The sequence below is a fragment of the Haliotis asinina genome, chromosome 10 (assembly GCF_037392515.1).
Source record: "Haliotis asinina isolate JCU_RB_2024 chromosome 10, JCU_Hal_asi_v2, whole genome shotgun sequence".
Classification (NCBI taxonomy): domain Eukaryota; kingdom Metazoa; phylum Mollusca; class Gastropoda; order Lepetellida; family Haliotidae; genus Haliotis; species Haliotis asinina.
The window spans coordinates 9,000,249-9,019,216 of record NC_090289.1 but is presented as its reverse complement, the minus strand read 5'-3'; the positions used below and the strand labels follow the sequence as shown (position 1 = coordinate 9,019,216).

The 18,968-nt window shown below is 37.4% G+C and overlaps 1 protein-coding gene across 1 annotated transcript in view; it reads right to left on the bottom strand.

The window, feature by feature from the left end:
- Positions 1-227: 227 nt before the first annotated feature.
- LOC137299174 (myosin-IIIb-like) overlaps positions 228-18,968 on the bottom strand; it is a 118,600-nt gene continuing 99,859 nt past the window's right edge. Inside the window, exons 28-41 of the mRNA XM_067831731.1 lie at positions 18,664-18,813; positions 17,600-17,711; positions 17,052-17,214; positions 16,406-16,486; positions 15,620-15,781; positions 14,944-15,128; positions 13,880-14,134; positions 13,114-13,208; positions 12,506-12,571; positions 11,908-11,940; positions 7,951-8,040; positions 4,902-5,030; positions 3,045-3,470; positions 228-1,117 (exon numbers count right to left, since the gene is read on the bottom strand). Of these exons, the coding sequence (XP_067687832.1) occupies positions 880-1,117; positions 3,045-3,470; positions 4,902-5,030; positions 7,951-8,040; positions 11,908-11,940; positions 12,506-12,571; positions 13,114-13,208; positions 13,880-14,134; positions 14,944-15,128; positions 15,620-15,781; positions 16,406-16,486; positions 17,052-17,214; positions 17,600-17,711; positions 18,664-18,813 (2,185 nt within the window). The 3' untranslated portion in view covers positions 228-879. The remainder of the gene's footprint in view (positions 1,118-3,044; positions 3,471-4,901; positions 5,031-7,950; positions 8,041-11,907; positions 11,941-12,505; positions 12,572-13,113; positions 13,209-13,879; positions 14,135-14,943; positions 15,129-15,619; positions 15,782-16,405; positions 16,487-17,051; positions 17,215-17,599; positions 17,712-18,663; positions 18,814-18,968) is intronic.

The following is an 18,968-nucleotide window of genomic DNA, read 5'->3' as shown; positions in this document are numbered from 1 at the left end:
CAAGGTGACACAAGGGAGACAAATGGATGTAACACGTAACACAGAACTCATCAATATTATAATAGATCAACATTTCATTAAACATCAAACCCATGTGGACAATAGTTGCCATATAGCTGTAATATTGCTGAGTGCTGCGTTAAACAACAAACAAACAAAAAACAAACGAAAATGTGGACTATACAAATAGGTATTAACTCATGTGATTAATGCTCTTTATTGAATACTTTTGGTGGCACTTTTCTTTGTGTTCACTTTGTCTCCAAAGACAATATCTATCATATTTACTAAAAAACAAAAGCATTGTTTTGTCCTTGATTCATAAAATAACAACAATAACCAGTTTATACAATTACTATCAATAACAAGAAATAATCAATAACCTTTTCAATCTGTTTGATTGAATGGCTTTTCTTGTGTAAAGAATGGTGCCAGGAGCACAGAACACAATAATTTTATACTCAGTATGGACCTGTACAACACTATGTATGGAGGCGCCCTTCACATCTAGGTGACAAGAGGTCACTACACAAAAAATAATACACACAAACATTACCACAGATGATATCACATTTTGGCATGGATATAAAGGATGCTCAGAACTGATGGAATATTGTTATTTGGATTCAGTTCATAATCCGAAATTACAATCTTGATAAGATCTAATGAGCGTTAGTCACTTCAGACTATTTGTTAAAAATTACCTTGTTTGGCAAAAGGATGTAGTTGTTTCTGCACACACAGAAAATGTGAAGCCCTACCAAACTTAAGGATGTAGTTGTTACTGAACACACAGAAACTATGAAGGCTTCCCAAAGTCTTATTGATGTATTTGTTTTTGAGGACAGGTCCCAGTGGATGTATTAGTTTCTGAGCTTTTTAATTATAACCATTTTCCAAGGGAGTCTTTAGCTGTTTTCTCTTTAAGACATGGCGGAAGTCAACTTGAGAAGGTGAGGATTCTACAACCTTTCTAAGAGTTCCATCCACAACATCAATGTTTGTTTTTCGTAGTTTGGCTCGCATGTCAGATAGAGAAATCTGCCTTGTCACAGACTGAGTACCATTTCCAATGTGGTTGTCACTTTTCGATTTAGGCACACTTCTGTCTTCAGATCTGAAAAACAATCAGTCTAATCAGCCTTATCATTCAACTATCCACAGTCTGCATATATATATATGCACCACTCACATTCCTTTATCAAGCCTACTTATATAGAAAAAATAGATGCACTTTAATACAAACTGTCTTTTTACATTGTGTGTTTTCAATATAGCAATGTATTTGCAGTTCAGAAATTATTTCTTAAACCATTCCAAAATTATTTTGTGTAAATCAAGACTTGTACCAAGGTTGTTAAAACCCTGTGCAAGACATTCAGAGCCGTCTGAACATTTTGGCACAGTGTTTCAAACATTACATACCATAAACCAGACATAATGCTACTATCGGTGGAGAAAACAATAATTAGCATGTGCATAAATCCCAATCAAAGCAAATATATGGCAATTTTAGTTTAGAATGGGTTGCCAGCAGATCAGCACTACTGGTTCATACTAAATGTACCCCAACTGAATGGATTGTTCACACTATCAATCACTGGATTGTCTGGTCCAAACTTGATTACTTACAGACTGCTGCTATATAGCTGGACTACTGCTGAGTGTGGCATTAAACAACAAACCAACAAACCAACCAACAGAATGGTCAGGCATAGTGACTTGGTTCATACTTTGTGTACCCCAACTGAATGAATTGTTTATACTATCAATCACTGGATTGCCACTGGTCCATATTTGATCATTTACAGACTGCAGTCATACAGCTTAAATATTGCTGAGTGCAGTGTTAAACAAACAAATGCAAAAATTGAGAAATGCAACTTCAGTAAAATGTGTAAGTAAATGGAAGGTGGGGTCACGTGGGATTAGTCAAATGGACATTTTACAACCAACAGTTAAATTTACCTTAAAAATCAACAAGTAATAACAGATTATTTACATAGCCATATATGAGACATATTACCTTATATGGAAATTATCAGTGTGACAAAGCGTTAACACTGAACACTGCTAGATGACAGGTATAACAATGTCATTGTCTCAGGGATTGTGACAGAAATGTGGAGATAGTGTGACATTATGGCAGTGAGGTAAAAGGAAAAATGCATGGTGAGTGCAAACCTGTGCCTGAATATTCAAGATTACCTGGTAACCATGGTTACAGATGAGTTATCCAAACACTGACAGAGATAATTATATTGATCAGTTTTTCTTCAAAATGGTTCATTGTATGCATTTTCAGAAAATATCAAGACATAAATTCATCTATTCATACACATGTAATATCACTTTCAAACTAATTGGTGGTTGGCCCTACTGCAGCCAATGGATGTTTTCAGGAGCGACTGAATGAACTTCTGGCTCGCTGATCCTTTTCATCGTAGAATGAGTAGGACATGGCTTAAAAGATCACTTGATTGTCTTTCCAGTGTCAGGGATATTTTGTAAGAACATCATTTAAGTGTTTCTGTCAATTATTAAGTGACTATTTTTAAGGTTCATGTTGTACATTTTGAATTAGTAGTTTTCTTTTCATGAGACACCTGACACCTGTAAGAGTATCAAATGAAAGCATGCATTTCTTTTCAGTCAATGGTTTCAATTACCATAGCGTCAGTTTTGTTGTGGCCTTTGGCATAAAATATTCACTCTATACAACGTGATGATCATCCTGGATACGTTCTTCTAAAAGTAGTGGCTTAAGTGCTGCATATACACATAGTTTGGACCACTTCATACTCACAAACCTCTTGTGTTGCTTTCTTCTGATATCATTTTACTAATGGAATAGTTGAAGACTTTAAAAATAATAATACCAATAATCCTGACAATTAATTTTCTGCATATTTCAAAAATAGGAAGATAATTTAGATGCCAATATAGAACATATCTTTGCATTATGGAGCTTTTGTAAAATTTCACTCTCCGCACACAAAAGGGAACTGGCTCTTTCAAGGTAAGTCAGCAACAAACACACCCACCTTTGCAAGTCTCCATTTGTTCCATTCTCCAACAAACGCACATGTCCCCCTCCATTCATCATGGGCATGGTCTGAGAGTGAGGCAGTGGTGGAGGTGGAGGTGGTGGAGGAGGAGCAGGTGCACCTGTGGGTGAGTCCATTGCCATGTCCAGGGGTGGAGGTGGGGGAGGCAGATCTGGGTCATGACCATAGGAAACATTTGAAGTGTTCTCTTCCTCTTCCTCTTCCTCTTGCTCATAGTCAGTGGGTATTTGTGACTGTGCCACTGTCTTCCTCCAGAAGCTGACTACACTAGCGGCCATTTCCTTCTCCAGCCTTTTCGCCATTTCATGAGGATCGTTATCCTCTTCGAAAAATGCTGACTTGTCTGTCATGAGGTCAGTCTCCACAAGTCCATTGGTTGGGTACTCGATCTCCTCATCAGAACTAGGAATTAGAACATATCCTTTGAAATGTTTGTCATGAAAATACTTTTGGATTCAAACAAAGATTATATGACTTAATATTAGTTTGCTACATGTATTAAAAGTGGGTAGCATTCATGCAAACTATTAGTGCATATAAATGTGCATAGTGAGCTTCATCCATCACCAGTTATTTATCTATATGACATTGTGATTTCTCACTTACAAGCTAAAGCTTTAAAATATCTATTCAGTGGTTAGTTGCAGATGACATCCCAATTCTGCAAGCAAAGGTCAAAATTGTCTGTGCCAATACTCATCACCACTTTCAGGGGTTACAAATATACAACTCAAAAGAACTTACAGATCACTTGATTGTTTTCATCTTCCCATAGTTAACATTTCATGTCATGGTGTAATGGATTTACAAGCAGAATGTTTGTGAGTTGGTCAAGAGGTCAAGTACTAGGAATACTGGTCAATATCTTGTTCACCTACATGGGGAATGAGGTATAGAAGGCAGCTGCATTAATGTGTTCAGTGGTTTAATGAGCCTTTTCAGATTCTTAAAGTTGTCAGTAAACTTTTGCCAAATGAACCTGTTTGGATGGATGACCAAGACTGGTTGTTCCTTGGTGTGGCCATTACATATTTATGTTTAGAGTTGATCCTACAGTAGTGGTGATAAGTATATTTCAGATGGTGCCTCTAGGATTAACATGAGGATTTCTTCAATATGCATCAAGTTGCAAAGCCTGGAGAATGCCATTAAGAATTTTATCTTCCAGTGTCCTTAGAATGTTATCACTCATCACCAAGGACATATGTATTCACACATCGCCAAGGACAAATGTATTCACACATCGCCAAGGACAAATGTCTTCACACATCACCAAGGACAAATGCCTTCACACATCATCATGGACACATGTATTCACACATCACCTTGGACAAATGTATTCACACATCATCAAGGACAAATGTCTTCACACATCACCAAAGACAAATGTCTTCACACATCATCAAGGACAAATGTATTCACGCATCACCCAGGACAAATGTCTTTACACACCATCAAGGACAAATGTCTTCACACATCACCTTGGACAAATGTCTTTACACATCACCATGGACTAATGTATTCACACATCACCTTGGACTAATGTATTCACACATCACCAAGGACTAATGTATTCACACATCATCAAGGACAAATGTCTTCACACATCACCATGGACTAATGTATTCACACATCACCAAGGACAAATGTATTTATACATCACCCAGGACTAATGTATTCACACATGACCAAGGACTAACATATTCACACATCACCATGAACTTATGCATTCACACATCAACAAGGACAAATGTATTCGCACATCTAGGACTAACATATCCAAACCCCTGTCAACAACCCCTGCAGCCCACACAACACAGTGTCAGTACTAACTCAATCTCCTGTGACGCGAGTGCTTGTTCCCGTGCCAATTGCAATGGAGCATCCCAGGCCAGGCTAGAGGAGCTGCTGTTTTTAGGTAAAGATGTGGAGGAGGTACTCAACTGGAGGTCGTTAGGCTTGCTACATGCCAGGTCAGGAAGTAAGCCATCAGAGTTAATAAAATGTTAGTAAGGCAGATACCCACGGGTAGTAAACACTAATAGATATGTTTCAACTAGCACTTTCTACTGATACATCAAGTGTGTTTGGTACATGGTGCGGTCAGTGAAACTAAATGGAAACACTGTTCACTCAGTTTTGTTCTACACCATTTTTAGCAATATTCCAGCAATATCATGGCAGTAACAACACTTCAAGCATTTCTTAAGTATATTAAAAAACAAAAGAAACTGTAAATAATGGAAATAAGAGCAGGTTTTTAAATAGGTATATTTCTAATTTCTATTTCAAATTTTACAAAAGATCAGGTCCACCATATCTGAAAAAAATACCAAGGCCTATCAAAATAAAGGTATGAAAAACCACATTTTCATTGCTTTTATCAGATAGGTTTCATCTATTCACCATTGCTATGAACTATTTTGACCAATGAAGCCTCTAACTATGTAATTTGCAAAGCATATAGCTGCAAAAGAATTTAAAATGTTCCTTTACCAAACACACATCAGTATCATTCGGTGTTAACTGCTCTGTGTGTTATATGTAGATAATTCATATGTAACATATACCATTTTGAAAAAAATATCCATTAATTCTGGAGTCAGCAAAACAAAACATTTTAATCACAGATTACTGATGCATATACAGGTATGAACTGGTGTATACAGGTGAAACAAAAGTTATCTAACAACATGTTACAAATGAAGCTTGAAAACAAAACTGAAAAAAGTAAAGTTATCTAACAACATGCTACAAATGAAGCCTGAAAGCAAGAACAAACACAAATTGTAAAACATAAGAAAACAAATACTGAGAACACATGAAATTCCATGCTCCAAAGTCCAAACATAAAAACTGTTCCAAGATCAGGATAATTAATTAATACTTTTTAGCACTGAAAATGTACAGATATAAAATACATGTATTTTAAGAAAACTAAGTACAATGGCACAGTCTAAGCAGCTTTATCAGGCTTAATAAAAAAATAATGTTTCTTTCCACCAAAAACAAATCTCTAAGTCAAGCATACATATTTTGGCACATCTTTGCATATGTTTGGACAGCACCAAATACCATAAAAAAACAGCGAACATCTATGACAGCAATAACATGCAGTATACATGTTTAGCATTGAAAGGACAGAGAGGAAGATCTTGAGCCTGAAGCCACTGGTAAAAGCATAGTGTATGTGCATGAGATGGTTTCACTCTTCTTTCAACAGACGTCAGTTGTACGTAAGAAATGGGCAGTTCAGTTTACAGAGCAAAATACACTTCCATAATTTTAGTGAGTCCGTTTGATTCACTCCAGTTTGATCAATACTTCAAAATAAAATATTATGCAGCAGTCTGACAGGTTAGAAAATAAAAGTTCAAATGTTTTCAAAGTCTGGATATTTTCTACATTGTTTGTACGAATACCTTTTCTACAGTAATCATTTTATTTCACTTTCAAACATGAAAAACATTTTATTTACTAAGGAGGCTGCTGGTATCAAGCATGTAACCTTGTTTGACACTATTTTAATCATATTTCATTTTTATCATGCAAGTCAGCTAGACAGAGGAAAGCCCAAAACATTTCTTTCACATTTACAACTTGAAACGAAACACAATCATGTTAAACTGGCATTGAAACTACAACAACGAGATACTGTCATTCCAAGACCGTAAGTCTTATCAGACCATTTTAGATGATAGAACCATCCTCAATCGCTACTAATTTTATCCTGACACTGAATTATAACAATGAATTGCACAAGTTAAGAGCATTGTTTGATAGAGGCTTATGTCAACAGCAAATCAAAGCATGCATATGCAGAAATGATGATTGATTAACAGCGACAAAACTATGTTACAAGGGGCACATGGGGAATTCTAGTGATCTCATTGTGAAGAACAAGATAAAACAGATCATTGCTTCCTCAAACTTACATATATGACATAGTATTTATGGAACACTTTTTCATGGTTAAAACACACTTACAACTAATATTCACTGAATAAACAACTTGGATGAAAACATAAACTTCACACAATGAATATCAGCATCACTACTTCAGAGATTTGTAAACGCTATGCTGCTTCAACACTGGGGAATATGTTCAGCCATGATGAAGTATGATCACTAATAATATTAATGGCAAGCCAAACATCCCAAACCATGTCATCAGTCTGTCTCACAAAATATTTTCCCTTCTGCTAGTAGCCATTTCTGCTATGCTAAATGCCTAAATGAATGAAGGCTAGATTTCTTCAGGTTCTGGTTCTGAATCTGCCACCCCAAAGGAATTATTTGTTTCTATCAAAATTATGTATGATCAGAGAATGTTTGAATGTATATATCAACATGAACTGTGACAGTAATAATTCCACTTTGGGAAGTTTTTAGGACATTGTTTATGAAGAGTGGGGTCCGAAGTTTGGCCTTCCATTAGAAGTAGATAAATCCCTCATTGTGGTTACCTGCCTTAAACATTATTCTTAGTAAATTCATTCAGTAGAGGGCTCTTATTCATGAGCTGATGATTTCAGTTCATTTGTGTTGCCATAATAGTTTGTTTTTTCTTTTATAGGTAATTTATGTACAGTTCTACACTTTTTATGAGCAATATGAAAAATAGATCATTATAATAACAGAAGAAGAAAAAAGTATTATAATAGACTTTCATCATTTTGTGGCAGTACGTACACACGAGTGTTAGAACAACACAGTGTAAACAAACACCTGAAGTACTGACAAACACCAGTTCTTATGTTCACGTCACACAGACAGTGTTCCTTGAGGTTACATGCAATATGTATGGTATACACTGGCCATGAGGCAGATGCTGGAGCCTGCAGGCAACACAGACAAAGGACAGGTAGAAATAACGATTTACTTGGCCAGGAATGTCTGAGCAGCTGATTCAGCTAATTGTGCTCGAGTACTAAAGGCTGATAGGCTTGTGGTGTCCTGCACTGCTTCATGCCTACAATGTTACATGCCAATTCTGTGAGCAATTTGTTCTATTAAATATATTCATTTTGCACAGAAATGATGAGGTCATAATGAAGTCATACCTAAGTTAACACAATAAAATCATGTCACTTCTATCACATGTTCTACAAATATTTCAAAATGCAAATGAATGTTTGCTATCTGAGAATACAGTCCTGTTGTACGCAGAACAATAGTACTGTATACATTTCCATGTTACAGTATCCCAGTTTTCTCTTCTATCCATTACAATAGCTTTGTTTTAAGCCACACTTAGCAATATGCAAGCCTGTAGATAACTCAATCTGGATCAGACAATCCAGGGATTGAAAGTAGTTGAGCTATAATAGCATGTATTAAACATGTTCATCCTTTTCAATAAGTCGCCTCTTACAACAAGCAATATAAACCTGCTGCTGGCAGACCTAATCTCACTGTTAATCCCATTGTAGTGTATGAAAATGCATGCTTATCATCTTTGGGGTGCTTATTGATAGTGTACTGATTCTCCACAGTGTCATGATTGATATTGTACTGATTCTCCACAGTTTTATGATTGATATTGTACTGATTCTCCACTGTGTTATGATTGATAGTGTACTGATTCTCTACAGTGTCATGACTGATATTGTACTGATTCTCTACAGGGTTATGATTGATATTGTACTGATTCTCTACAGTGTCATGACTGATATTGTACTGATTCTCTACAGGGTTATGATTGATATTGTACTGATTCTCTACAGGGTTATGATTGATATTGTACTGATTCTCTACAGGGTTATGATTGATATTGTACTGATTCTCTACAGTGTTATGATTGATAGTGTACTGATTCTCTACAGGGTTATGATTGATATTGTACTGATTCTCTACAGGGTTATGATTGATATTGTACTGATTCTCTACAGGGTTATGATTGATAGTGTACTGATTCTCCACAGGGTTATGATTGATAGTGTACTGATTCTCTACAGGGTTATGATTGATATTGTACTGATTCTCTACAGGGTTATGATTGATATTGTACTGATTCTCCACAGGGTTATGATTGATATTGTACTGATTCTCTACAGTGTTATGATTGATATTGTACTGATTCTCTACAGGGTTATGACTGATATTGTACTGATTCTCTACAGGGTTATGACTGATATTGTACTGATTCTCTACAGGGTTATGACTGATATTGTACTGATTCTCCACAGGGTTATGATTGATATTGTACTGATTCTCTACAGTGTTATGATTGATATTGTACTGATTCTCTACAGGGTTATGATTGATATTGTACTGATTCTCTACAGGGTTATGATTGATATTGTACTGATTCTCCACTGTGTTATGATTGATATTGTACTGATTCTCTACAGGGTTATGATTGATAGTGTACTGATTCTCCACAGTTTCATGATTGATATTGTACTGATTCTCCACTGTGTTATGATTGATAGTGTACTGATTCTCTACAGGGTTATGATTGATAGTGTACTGATTCTCTACAGTGTCATGACTGATATTGTACTGATTCTCTACAGGGTTATGATTGATATTGTACTGATTCTCTACAGTGTCATGACTGATATTGTACTGATTCTCTACAGGGTTATGATTGATATTGTACTGATTCTCTACAGTGTCATGACTGATATTGTACTGATTCTCTACAGGGTTATGATTGATAGTGTACTGATTCTCTACAGGGTTATGATTGATATTGTACTGATTCTCTACAGTGTCATGACTGATATTGTACTGATTCTCTACAGTGTCATGACTGATATTGTACTGATTCTCTACAGGGTTATGATTGATATTGTACTGATTCTCTACAGGGTTATGATTGATATTGTACTGATTCTCCACTGTGTTATGATTGATAGTGTACTGATTCTCTACAGTGTCATGACTGATATTGTACTGATTCTCTACAGGGTTATGACTGATATTGTACTGATTCTCTACAGGGTTATGATTGATATTGTACTGATTCTCTACAGTGTTATGATTGATATTGTACTGATTCTCTACAGGGTTATGATTGATATTGTACTGATTCTCTACAGGGTTATGATTGATTTTGTACTGATTCTCTACAGGGTTATGACTGATATTGTACTGATTCTCTACAGGGTTATGATTGATAGTGTACTGATTCTCCACAGTTTTATGATTGATATTGTACTGATTCTCCACTGTGTTATGATTGATAGTGTACTGATTCTCTACAGTGTCATGATTGATATTGTACTGATTCTCTACAGGGTTATGATTGATATTGTACTGATTCTCTACAGGGTTATGATTGATATTGTACTGATTCTCTACAGGGTTATGATTGATATTGTACTGATTCTCTACAGGGTTATGACTGATATTGTACTGATTCTCCACAGGGTTATGATTGATATTGTACTGATTCTCTACAGTGTTATGATTGATATTGTACTGATTCTCTACAGGGTTATGACTGATATTGTACTGATTCTCTACAGGGTTATGACTGATATTGTACTGATTCTCTACAGGGTTATGATTGATATTGTACTGATTCTCTACAGGGTTATGATTGATATTGTACTGATTCTCTACAGGGTTATGATTGATATTGTACTGATTCTCCACTGTGTTATGATTGATATTGTACTGATTCTCTACAGGGTTATGATTGATAGTGTACTGATTCTCCACAGTTTTATGATTGATATTGTACTGATTCTCCACTGTGTTATGATTGATAGTGTACTGATTCTCTACAGGGTTATGATTGATAGTGTACTGATTCTCTACAGTGTCATGACTGATATTGTACTGATTCTCTACAGGGTTATGATTGATATTGTACTGATTCTCTACAGTGTCATGACTGATATTGTACTGATTCTCTACAGGGTTATGATTGATATTGTACTGATTCTCTACAGTGTCATGACTGATATTGTACTGATTCTCTACAGGGTTATGATTGATAGTGTACTGATTCTCTACAGGGTTATGATTGATATTGTACTGATTCTCTACAGTGTCATGACTGATATTGTACTGATTCTCTACAGTGTCATGACTGATATTGTACTGATTCTCTACAGGGTTATGATTGATATTGTACTGATTCTCTACAGGGTTATGATTGATATTGTACTGATTCTCTACAGGGTTATGATTGATAGTGTACTGATTCTCTACAGTGTCATGACTGATATTGTACTGATTCTCTACAGGGTTATGACTGATATTGTACTGATTCTCTACAGGGTTATGATTGATATTGTACTGATTCTCTACAGGGTTATGATTGATATTGTACTGATTCTCTACAGTGTTATGATTGATATTGTACTGATTCTCTACAGGGTTATGATTGATTTTGTACTGATTCTCTACAGGGTTATGACTGATATTGTACTGATTCTCTACAGGGTTATGATTGATATTGTACTGATTCTCTACAGGGTTATGATTGATATTGTACTGATTCTCTACAGGGTTATGATTGATATTGTACTGATTCTCTACAGGGTTATGACTGATATTGTACTGATTCTCTACAGGGTTATGATTGATATTGTACTGATTCTCTACAGTGTCATGACTGATATTGTACTGATTCTCTACAGGGTTATGAGCATTCCCATATTCAACTCCAGGATAGAAAGAAGTGACAGACTTAAAGTGGTTAGTGTGTTACTTCAAAGAACCAGCATATCAGAATTAATATTAATAGAATATAATAATGCACATAAAAGTTTCAAGACATAAATGACCATGTAGAAATATTATTGAAAAAGAAACAATTACTCATATTTAACTCAGTATAAAACTTTTAAATCAACTTCTGATAAAAAAGCATTTGACTTACTGAGATGTGTGTCCATTTGTCAGTCCTTTTGATCTGGAAAAGACAATAAATAATTGAAGAGACAGGACACTCATTCATTTCTTGAAACATGATACACTTTAGAGGAAAATTTGCTGTTTTGACGATTTTTTTGAGTGTCTTGCCACACTGGACAATAAATAGATGTGAGGTGGATGTGGACACTGAGGAAGATATGGATGTAAATGTAATAGAGATAGATAGATAGATAGATAGATAGATAGATAGATAGATAGATAGATAGATAGATAGATAGATAGATAGATAGATAGATAGATAGATAGATAGATAGATAGATAGATAGATAGAGAGAGAGAGAGAGAGAGAGAGAGAGAGTCGTTTTACGCCACACTCAGCAGTATTACAGCTATATGGAGGCAGTCTCTAAATAATATAGTCTGGACCAGACAGTGCAATGATCAACAGCACAAACATCAATCCACACAATTAGAATACAATGACATGCTTCAACCAAGCCAGTGAGTAGGACCATCCAATCGCTTCTTATGACAAGCATGGGTTGCTGAAGATCAATTCTAACCCGGATCTTCATGAGTGCTTTATGTGATTGGCCACTCACGTGCTTTCTCTGACCATGGAGTCATAGTACTCGCTCTGTTCCTGTCCCATCACACTGGCACTCAGCCTGAAACCATGTTTAGATGCAAGATTACAAGCATTCAAACTGGTTTCATAACAGTACAATTTTATGCTGAGAAAACAAATAAAGGGAAACAGGGAAATTCAGGTGTTCCTTGAATATTCTCCAGTGTTAATCATCAGCTTAAATAGCGCCATTCGAGGAAATCTGAGCATAAATAAAGGAACACTGTCATGCACTGGTGTTCCCTCTCATTGTTTTCTGAGGTGTTTCACCAATGCTTTAATTGTTAACATAAACAACTTAAGAATTAACCCCTCTTGGTCTTTATAGATCCTGTTATCAGAGAAACTTAAGTCCAAAGGTTCCAGTTTGGGAAACTTTTGTGACAATTGCTGCACTTAGGCATGAAAACTGGTCTCCAAGAATCATCTGAAAAATCTCAACACAATCCCACAACCATCATTTCAGTATTCTTCATCTCAACCTAACAAACAGTTTTCTAGCCATAAGCATTTCTGGTGTGGGTTATACAAGGCATGAAGATACAGGCAGATATATGAGTACAGGATTCACGAGTTACCTACCCTGGCGCAATGTGTGCCGTGGAGGTGTGTCCAGACGTCTTTGGTGTACTGGTGCCGACGAAGTCACCAACTTCCCCTGTATCCTCATTAGCAATCTGCGGACAAGAATTGCCACCATCAGAGATTACAAAGCAATGGTATGCAGCAGTATGATTGGGTTCAATATACGTAGAAACAGGATGTAGTGGTTGGCATTTTCTGGAGTCAATTCATGTATGAGAATGCTTTTGTTGCTCAATAACTTCTATATTCTCCACTTCAACAAAATATGATGAACGTTGGAACCAAACTGTTTTGTTGGCATCATATCTCTATTACAGCACCCATGTCAGATGGATGGGGGAAAAGTCTGAAGTGATACAGGTTCAGCATGTTTGGTGAAGCCTACAAGAAAGTTACACATGAAGATTGGATTGCAACTGATCTTCAGTAACACATGCTTGTCTTTTAAGGCATCTGTGGGGATCAGGTAGTCAGGCTTGCCGACTTGGTTGACACTGATGGCATCGTATCCCAACTGCATAGATGTTAATCTTGACGTTGATCACTGGATTGTCTGGTCCATACTCAGTTATTTACAGATCACTGCGATATAGATGGAATATTCCTGAGTGCAGCATAACACTTAACTTCACTACAAGAAGGTTTGGCACAAACAAACCAAGATATCTATTCTGATGGAGAATCTAGGAATCACACGATCACTGAAAATGATGTTAATTTCAAGTAAGTAGGTCAGTTAATTAGTCTTCAGGCTCCTACTCACACTGTCATAGTACACTGTCTCTTGCTCAGACATGAGGCTCTTGTCTTGATGCATCTTAACCAAGTGTTCTGCTCTGGCCTCATCAATGTCCATCTTGGCAATGCGTTCCTGGAATGTCACCTGCTTGTCCTCAACCTTCACCTCTGCTGCCGATGGGTGATCATGTGTCAAGGCCACAACCTCCACGGGAACATCTCGTCTCTTGTTGTTATTTCGTTGCATGCACTCTGTTGCATCTGCATTGTAGGCTTCAACCTGAAAACAGAAGATGAAGGGATGTCATATATGATATAGTCCCAACACTTATACAATAACACTGCATACCCATATTCAGTTTTGGGAGTGTGTGACTGCCCACTTCCACTGTATGTGACTGGAGTTTATGTTTCCAGAAAAGCTACACCACTCTCAGACTACTGTCCCCTGAATGGCTGATATGGGTTTGGCTCCAGTTGTATAACGTGTCTGAACCATGCATTCACAGCACTGTCTACAGCAACACATAAGTTGACAGTTGGAGAACATTCAGATGCCACAGCATGTTGAGACAATGAACGCCAACATTTGGTGTCACAGAGTAATCAACACTACATCCAAGAGAAATTGGACAGAATTCCATTTTCTCACAGCATGGATAGACCTATGACTGGCATATAGGAGTCATGTTGCTCCCAAACTTATATATAAAGGTTAATCCTGAAACTGTACTTAAAGAACCCTAAAGATATCATGGTCATGTTTGATGACTTGGTTGACACATGTCATCGTTTTCCAACTGTATAGATCAATGTTCATGATGTTGACTTGAATATATACTGACTGCCACCATATAGCTACAATATTGCTGAGTGTGGAGTAAAATATAAACTCACTCACTCACAAAACTAAAGCATGAAAAAAAAGTCTAATGATCACAAGATCAAAGAATAATCAAGTAGACAGGGACATGCCTAAAATACATTGTAGCCCCAAATATTTACAGGGGGAACTTGTGAATCCCTGTTCTTTGAATGTCAGGATCTGGATATGTATACTCATTCTAAGTCCCTGAAACACTCTCTCACCTGTTGACCGAAATAGATGAGTTCCAGTTCCTTTTTGTTCTTGTATTCCTGCAACTGTCCATAGAAAACCTTGGAGCGCCACATACGGAAGTATCTCTGAATTATAGTGGCTGCTCTCTCAGCTGAATACACTTTCTGGCGCCTTTCTCTCTCTGCAAGCTTTTTTATTTGCTTCTTTCGGAACACTGGAACAGATATCTTGCTTCACTACACAATCACTGACTATCTCATAAAATTGAAGCTTTTATTGTGACAGATCTGTTATTTGAAGTCACATCAGGTGACATGGTAAAAAGGGATCACCATTGTGGCTTCTAAATTCTAAATATATCATGTCTTTCAACTAAAGTTTACAAGCTGTTCCGTAAGCAAAGGATAAAGGTGACACTTCAGATCAAATGTCCTCAAATCATCATTGAGAGAGAATATTTCATCAGGATAAAGATCTGATGGTAATCAGATTAGCTGCACTGGATATTCAAAACTCATTTGTGTAATACTTTCTAAATACACCATGACTTGAGGTGATTTCTTGCACCAATGACAAGCAGCGCTGCTCAAAGAAAAAGCATTCAGTTCAAAGACAGGAACCAAGAAACAGTTTCAAATCTGATACTACTAAATGGTTACTTTGACATAAAACTACAGAAAGTGAAAATCATGATCATATTTCTACCTGCTTGTATTTTCCTTGCTTTTTCGTCTTCATTTCTTTTTTCTTCCTTGATCCGTTTCCGTGTCATGTAGCCTCTGTACACAGCCTGTATGGTGACAGCCGAACAGTGGCGCTGCTTGATCACTGGCTGGTACACTTTCCTGGCATGTAACCCTCGAGCCACTGAAAACATACATTATAAAATCAATATACATTTTGACAGAACAAATGTCATTCAAACATCTGAACAAAATGTCAGGTTAGACCCAATCCTCATTCACACACTGTCTCACATGATCCTTATTCACCAGTTGACCATCCAATCCTCATTAAGAAAGTCACTATCCAATCCTCATTAACAAAGTCACTATCCAGTCCTCACTAACAAAGTCACTATCCAATCCCCATTCACACACTGTTACCATCAAATCCTAAGTGACATATTTTGGTCACCTCATACACAGCAGCCTTTCATTTCACATTCAATCAATTCCAGCAAAGCAATCCTCATTCTGGTGCCAAGATCTTCCAATCCTCAGTTCAGTTGGATCTTATGACACAAAACCTGAGTACCTGGGACCTATTGTGTTCTAGAATGTCCTTGTAGACAACAGTCACATGGAAAAATGAACACTGCCTTACAGAATGCTCTCCCTGCAAGATTCCCATGCATGCAGAAAGTGTTTTTTTGCCAGTAACAGACGTAACTATAACTGTTTGATAACTTGCACTGTCAGCTGCTGCTGGTTCATTGTTTCCAGTTTCATTCCTACCTTCACAAGCAACATATGGTCAAAGCAAACTTACTTTTCTGTAGGACAATGGCAGCCCTGCGTCTCTGTTGCACAACAGTTTGGTACTCCCTCCGTACATGCCAACCTCGGGCAACTGCAATATATATGGAGTACTTGTGAAACTGAAGCAACTATGATGGAAACATTCTCAAAGGGAATGTCAGCTACAGAATTGTCAAAGAGGAACCAGATAATGGGTGACTGGGACCTTCTCTGCTCAAGAATCGTCAAAGAGGAATCAGGCATTGGGTGAATGTGACCTTCTCTGCCCAAGAATTGTCAATGGGGAATCAGGCATTGGGTGAATGTGACCTTCTCTGCCCAAGAATTGTCAATGGGGAATCAGGCATTGGGTGATGGGGCTTTCTCTGCTTCAGAATTCTCAAAGAGGAATCAAACACTTGGTGTTTGGGACCTCCTCTGCTTCAGAAATGTCAAAGAGAAAATCAAACATTATGTGACTTGGGCCTTCCTGCTCCAGAGCTGTCACAGAGAAATCATTGGGTGTATAGGACCTTTTCTGCTCCAGATCAGTCAACGAGTAGTCAGGCATGAGGTGATCTGGACCAACTCAGCAACTGAATTATCAAAGGGAAACAAGCACTGAGATCTTAAAATCACAAATTAGTTGATAATGACAGTGAAAAGTAAGTCCTTACATTTCTGCATGACAAGCACTGCCTTGTCTCGCTGCCACTTCATTTGGTAGAAGCGGGTCCGACTGAGCCAGCGCCTCACACATGCCTGGACTAGAACCAACTTCTGGTAGAAGTTCTCATACCTCCGAGCTAATTCCTCCACATGGTAGTACTTCAAGAAAACCTGCCAGATACAAATTTCAAATTTAAGCAAAATTACAAAGAAATCTTACTCTATGTGCCCTCTTTGAAGACATTTCTGGTAGGATGTTATTTGAGTCAGGAAATGATGTAGCTGAAGTTTCCAGGAGAAACACATAACTTCATTATATAATGTATTATAGAGTGGACAAGAATGCTTGCTATCCAGCATGTGCAGCCACTGTGGGAAAGAATGTTAACATATGACTAAAACACTTTCCTTCATGTTCGGTTTCAAACGTTCAGTCACATTAAACATATATGCAGCAATACGTCTACTTCTCTAAAAAAATTAAAATCCTTGCATTTTAGAATAAATGTCCAAACTATGAAATAACTATGCCCAAAAGTGAAGGACAGGTGTCCACCTTTGTCCTGCCGATGGCCCACTGATGAAGTCCCAGTCTCTCCAGGAGAACTCTGCAGGTCTCAGCATTGATGGGGATCTTCTCATTCCACTGGAAGCACAGCACATGGTACCTGGAGCACACAATACACACACAGCTGTTTCATCATGCACAAGGTGGGGGGGAGATGGGGTAATTGAGTGGTTAAAGCAGCGTTTGCTCATCATGCCAAAAGCCCAGGTACAAAATGAGAAGTTCATTGTTACTGTTCCCCAACCATGATATTGCTGGTATGATATTGGCATAAAACCCAACTGACTCCTCAAGCATGAGGATCACAATCAGATGAAGGCAAGCAGTGCTGGTTGTGATGAGTACCTGGATGGAGTGAGTGAGTGAGTGAGTTGAGTTTTATGCTGCAGTCATCGGATTTTCAGCTACATGGCCACAGTCTGTAAATAATCGAGTCTGGACCAGACAATCCAGTGATTAACAACATCGGTCTGTGTAATTGGGAACCAATGACATGTATCAAACAAGTCAACATCCGATCTCGTTAGCCGCCTCTTTCGACAAGCATAGTCACCTTATATGGCAAGTATGGGTTGCTGAAGGCCTATGGATGTGTTCAGGATCTTGGCTGTAGATTTACAATCAATTTTGACCCAGACATTACTGAAGCAAGAACTGTTTATCCTTGAACAGACATAACTCTCCTTTGTCACCCAGTGTTCATTTGTGTCTGCCACTCAAAATCTGTATGTGAGATTCACACCATGACCCAGTTTGGATAAAAACAATCAAAGAGATCGATATCATGAGCATCAAGCCACTCATCTGGGGTAAAATGATGTGGTGACACCAAATCTCTTAGGTTTCTAGGGATCAGTGGTCTTACTCAGAATCCCCATGACGAAGAGATCGTTAGAAGCATCCAGCATCAGAAAAGACTGATAACCAAAATACATTATAGTTCAAAATTACACTGAAGACAAGTACACCGTATGCCTAATAAAAACCTACCATACCAAAATTAATATTTTAAACTATCCATGGATCAGACTCAAGAAACCAATTAAACCTACCTCTTGAGGAACTCACTGAACTGTATCCTGTGAGAATAACCCTGCCTCCTGATGCGAGTAGTCTCCAGGACGCCAGTATACTTGAGCTGAGTCATGACCTTCTCAGACTCAAAGTGTTCCGGATCCTTTTTGTCGTTCGGCTTGATACATCTGTTGAAGTAAATAAAATGTAATTTACTTTCCTCAAAATAGATTTCTTAATATCTTACACCTTATGTTATTTTTTCTTGTTTTTCAGATGACCTTGCTGTTAAGTTTGAATCAAAACTTGTATAATGTTTTACCATAACACGTTACATGTAAAT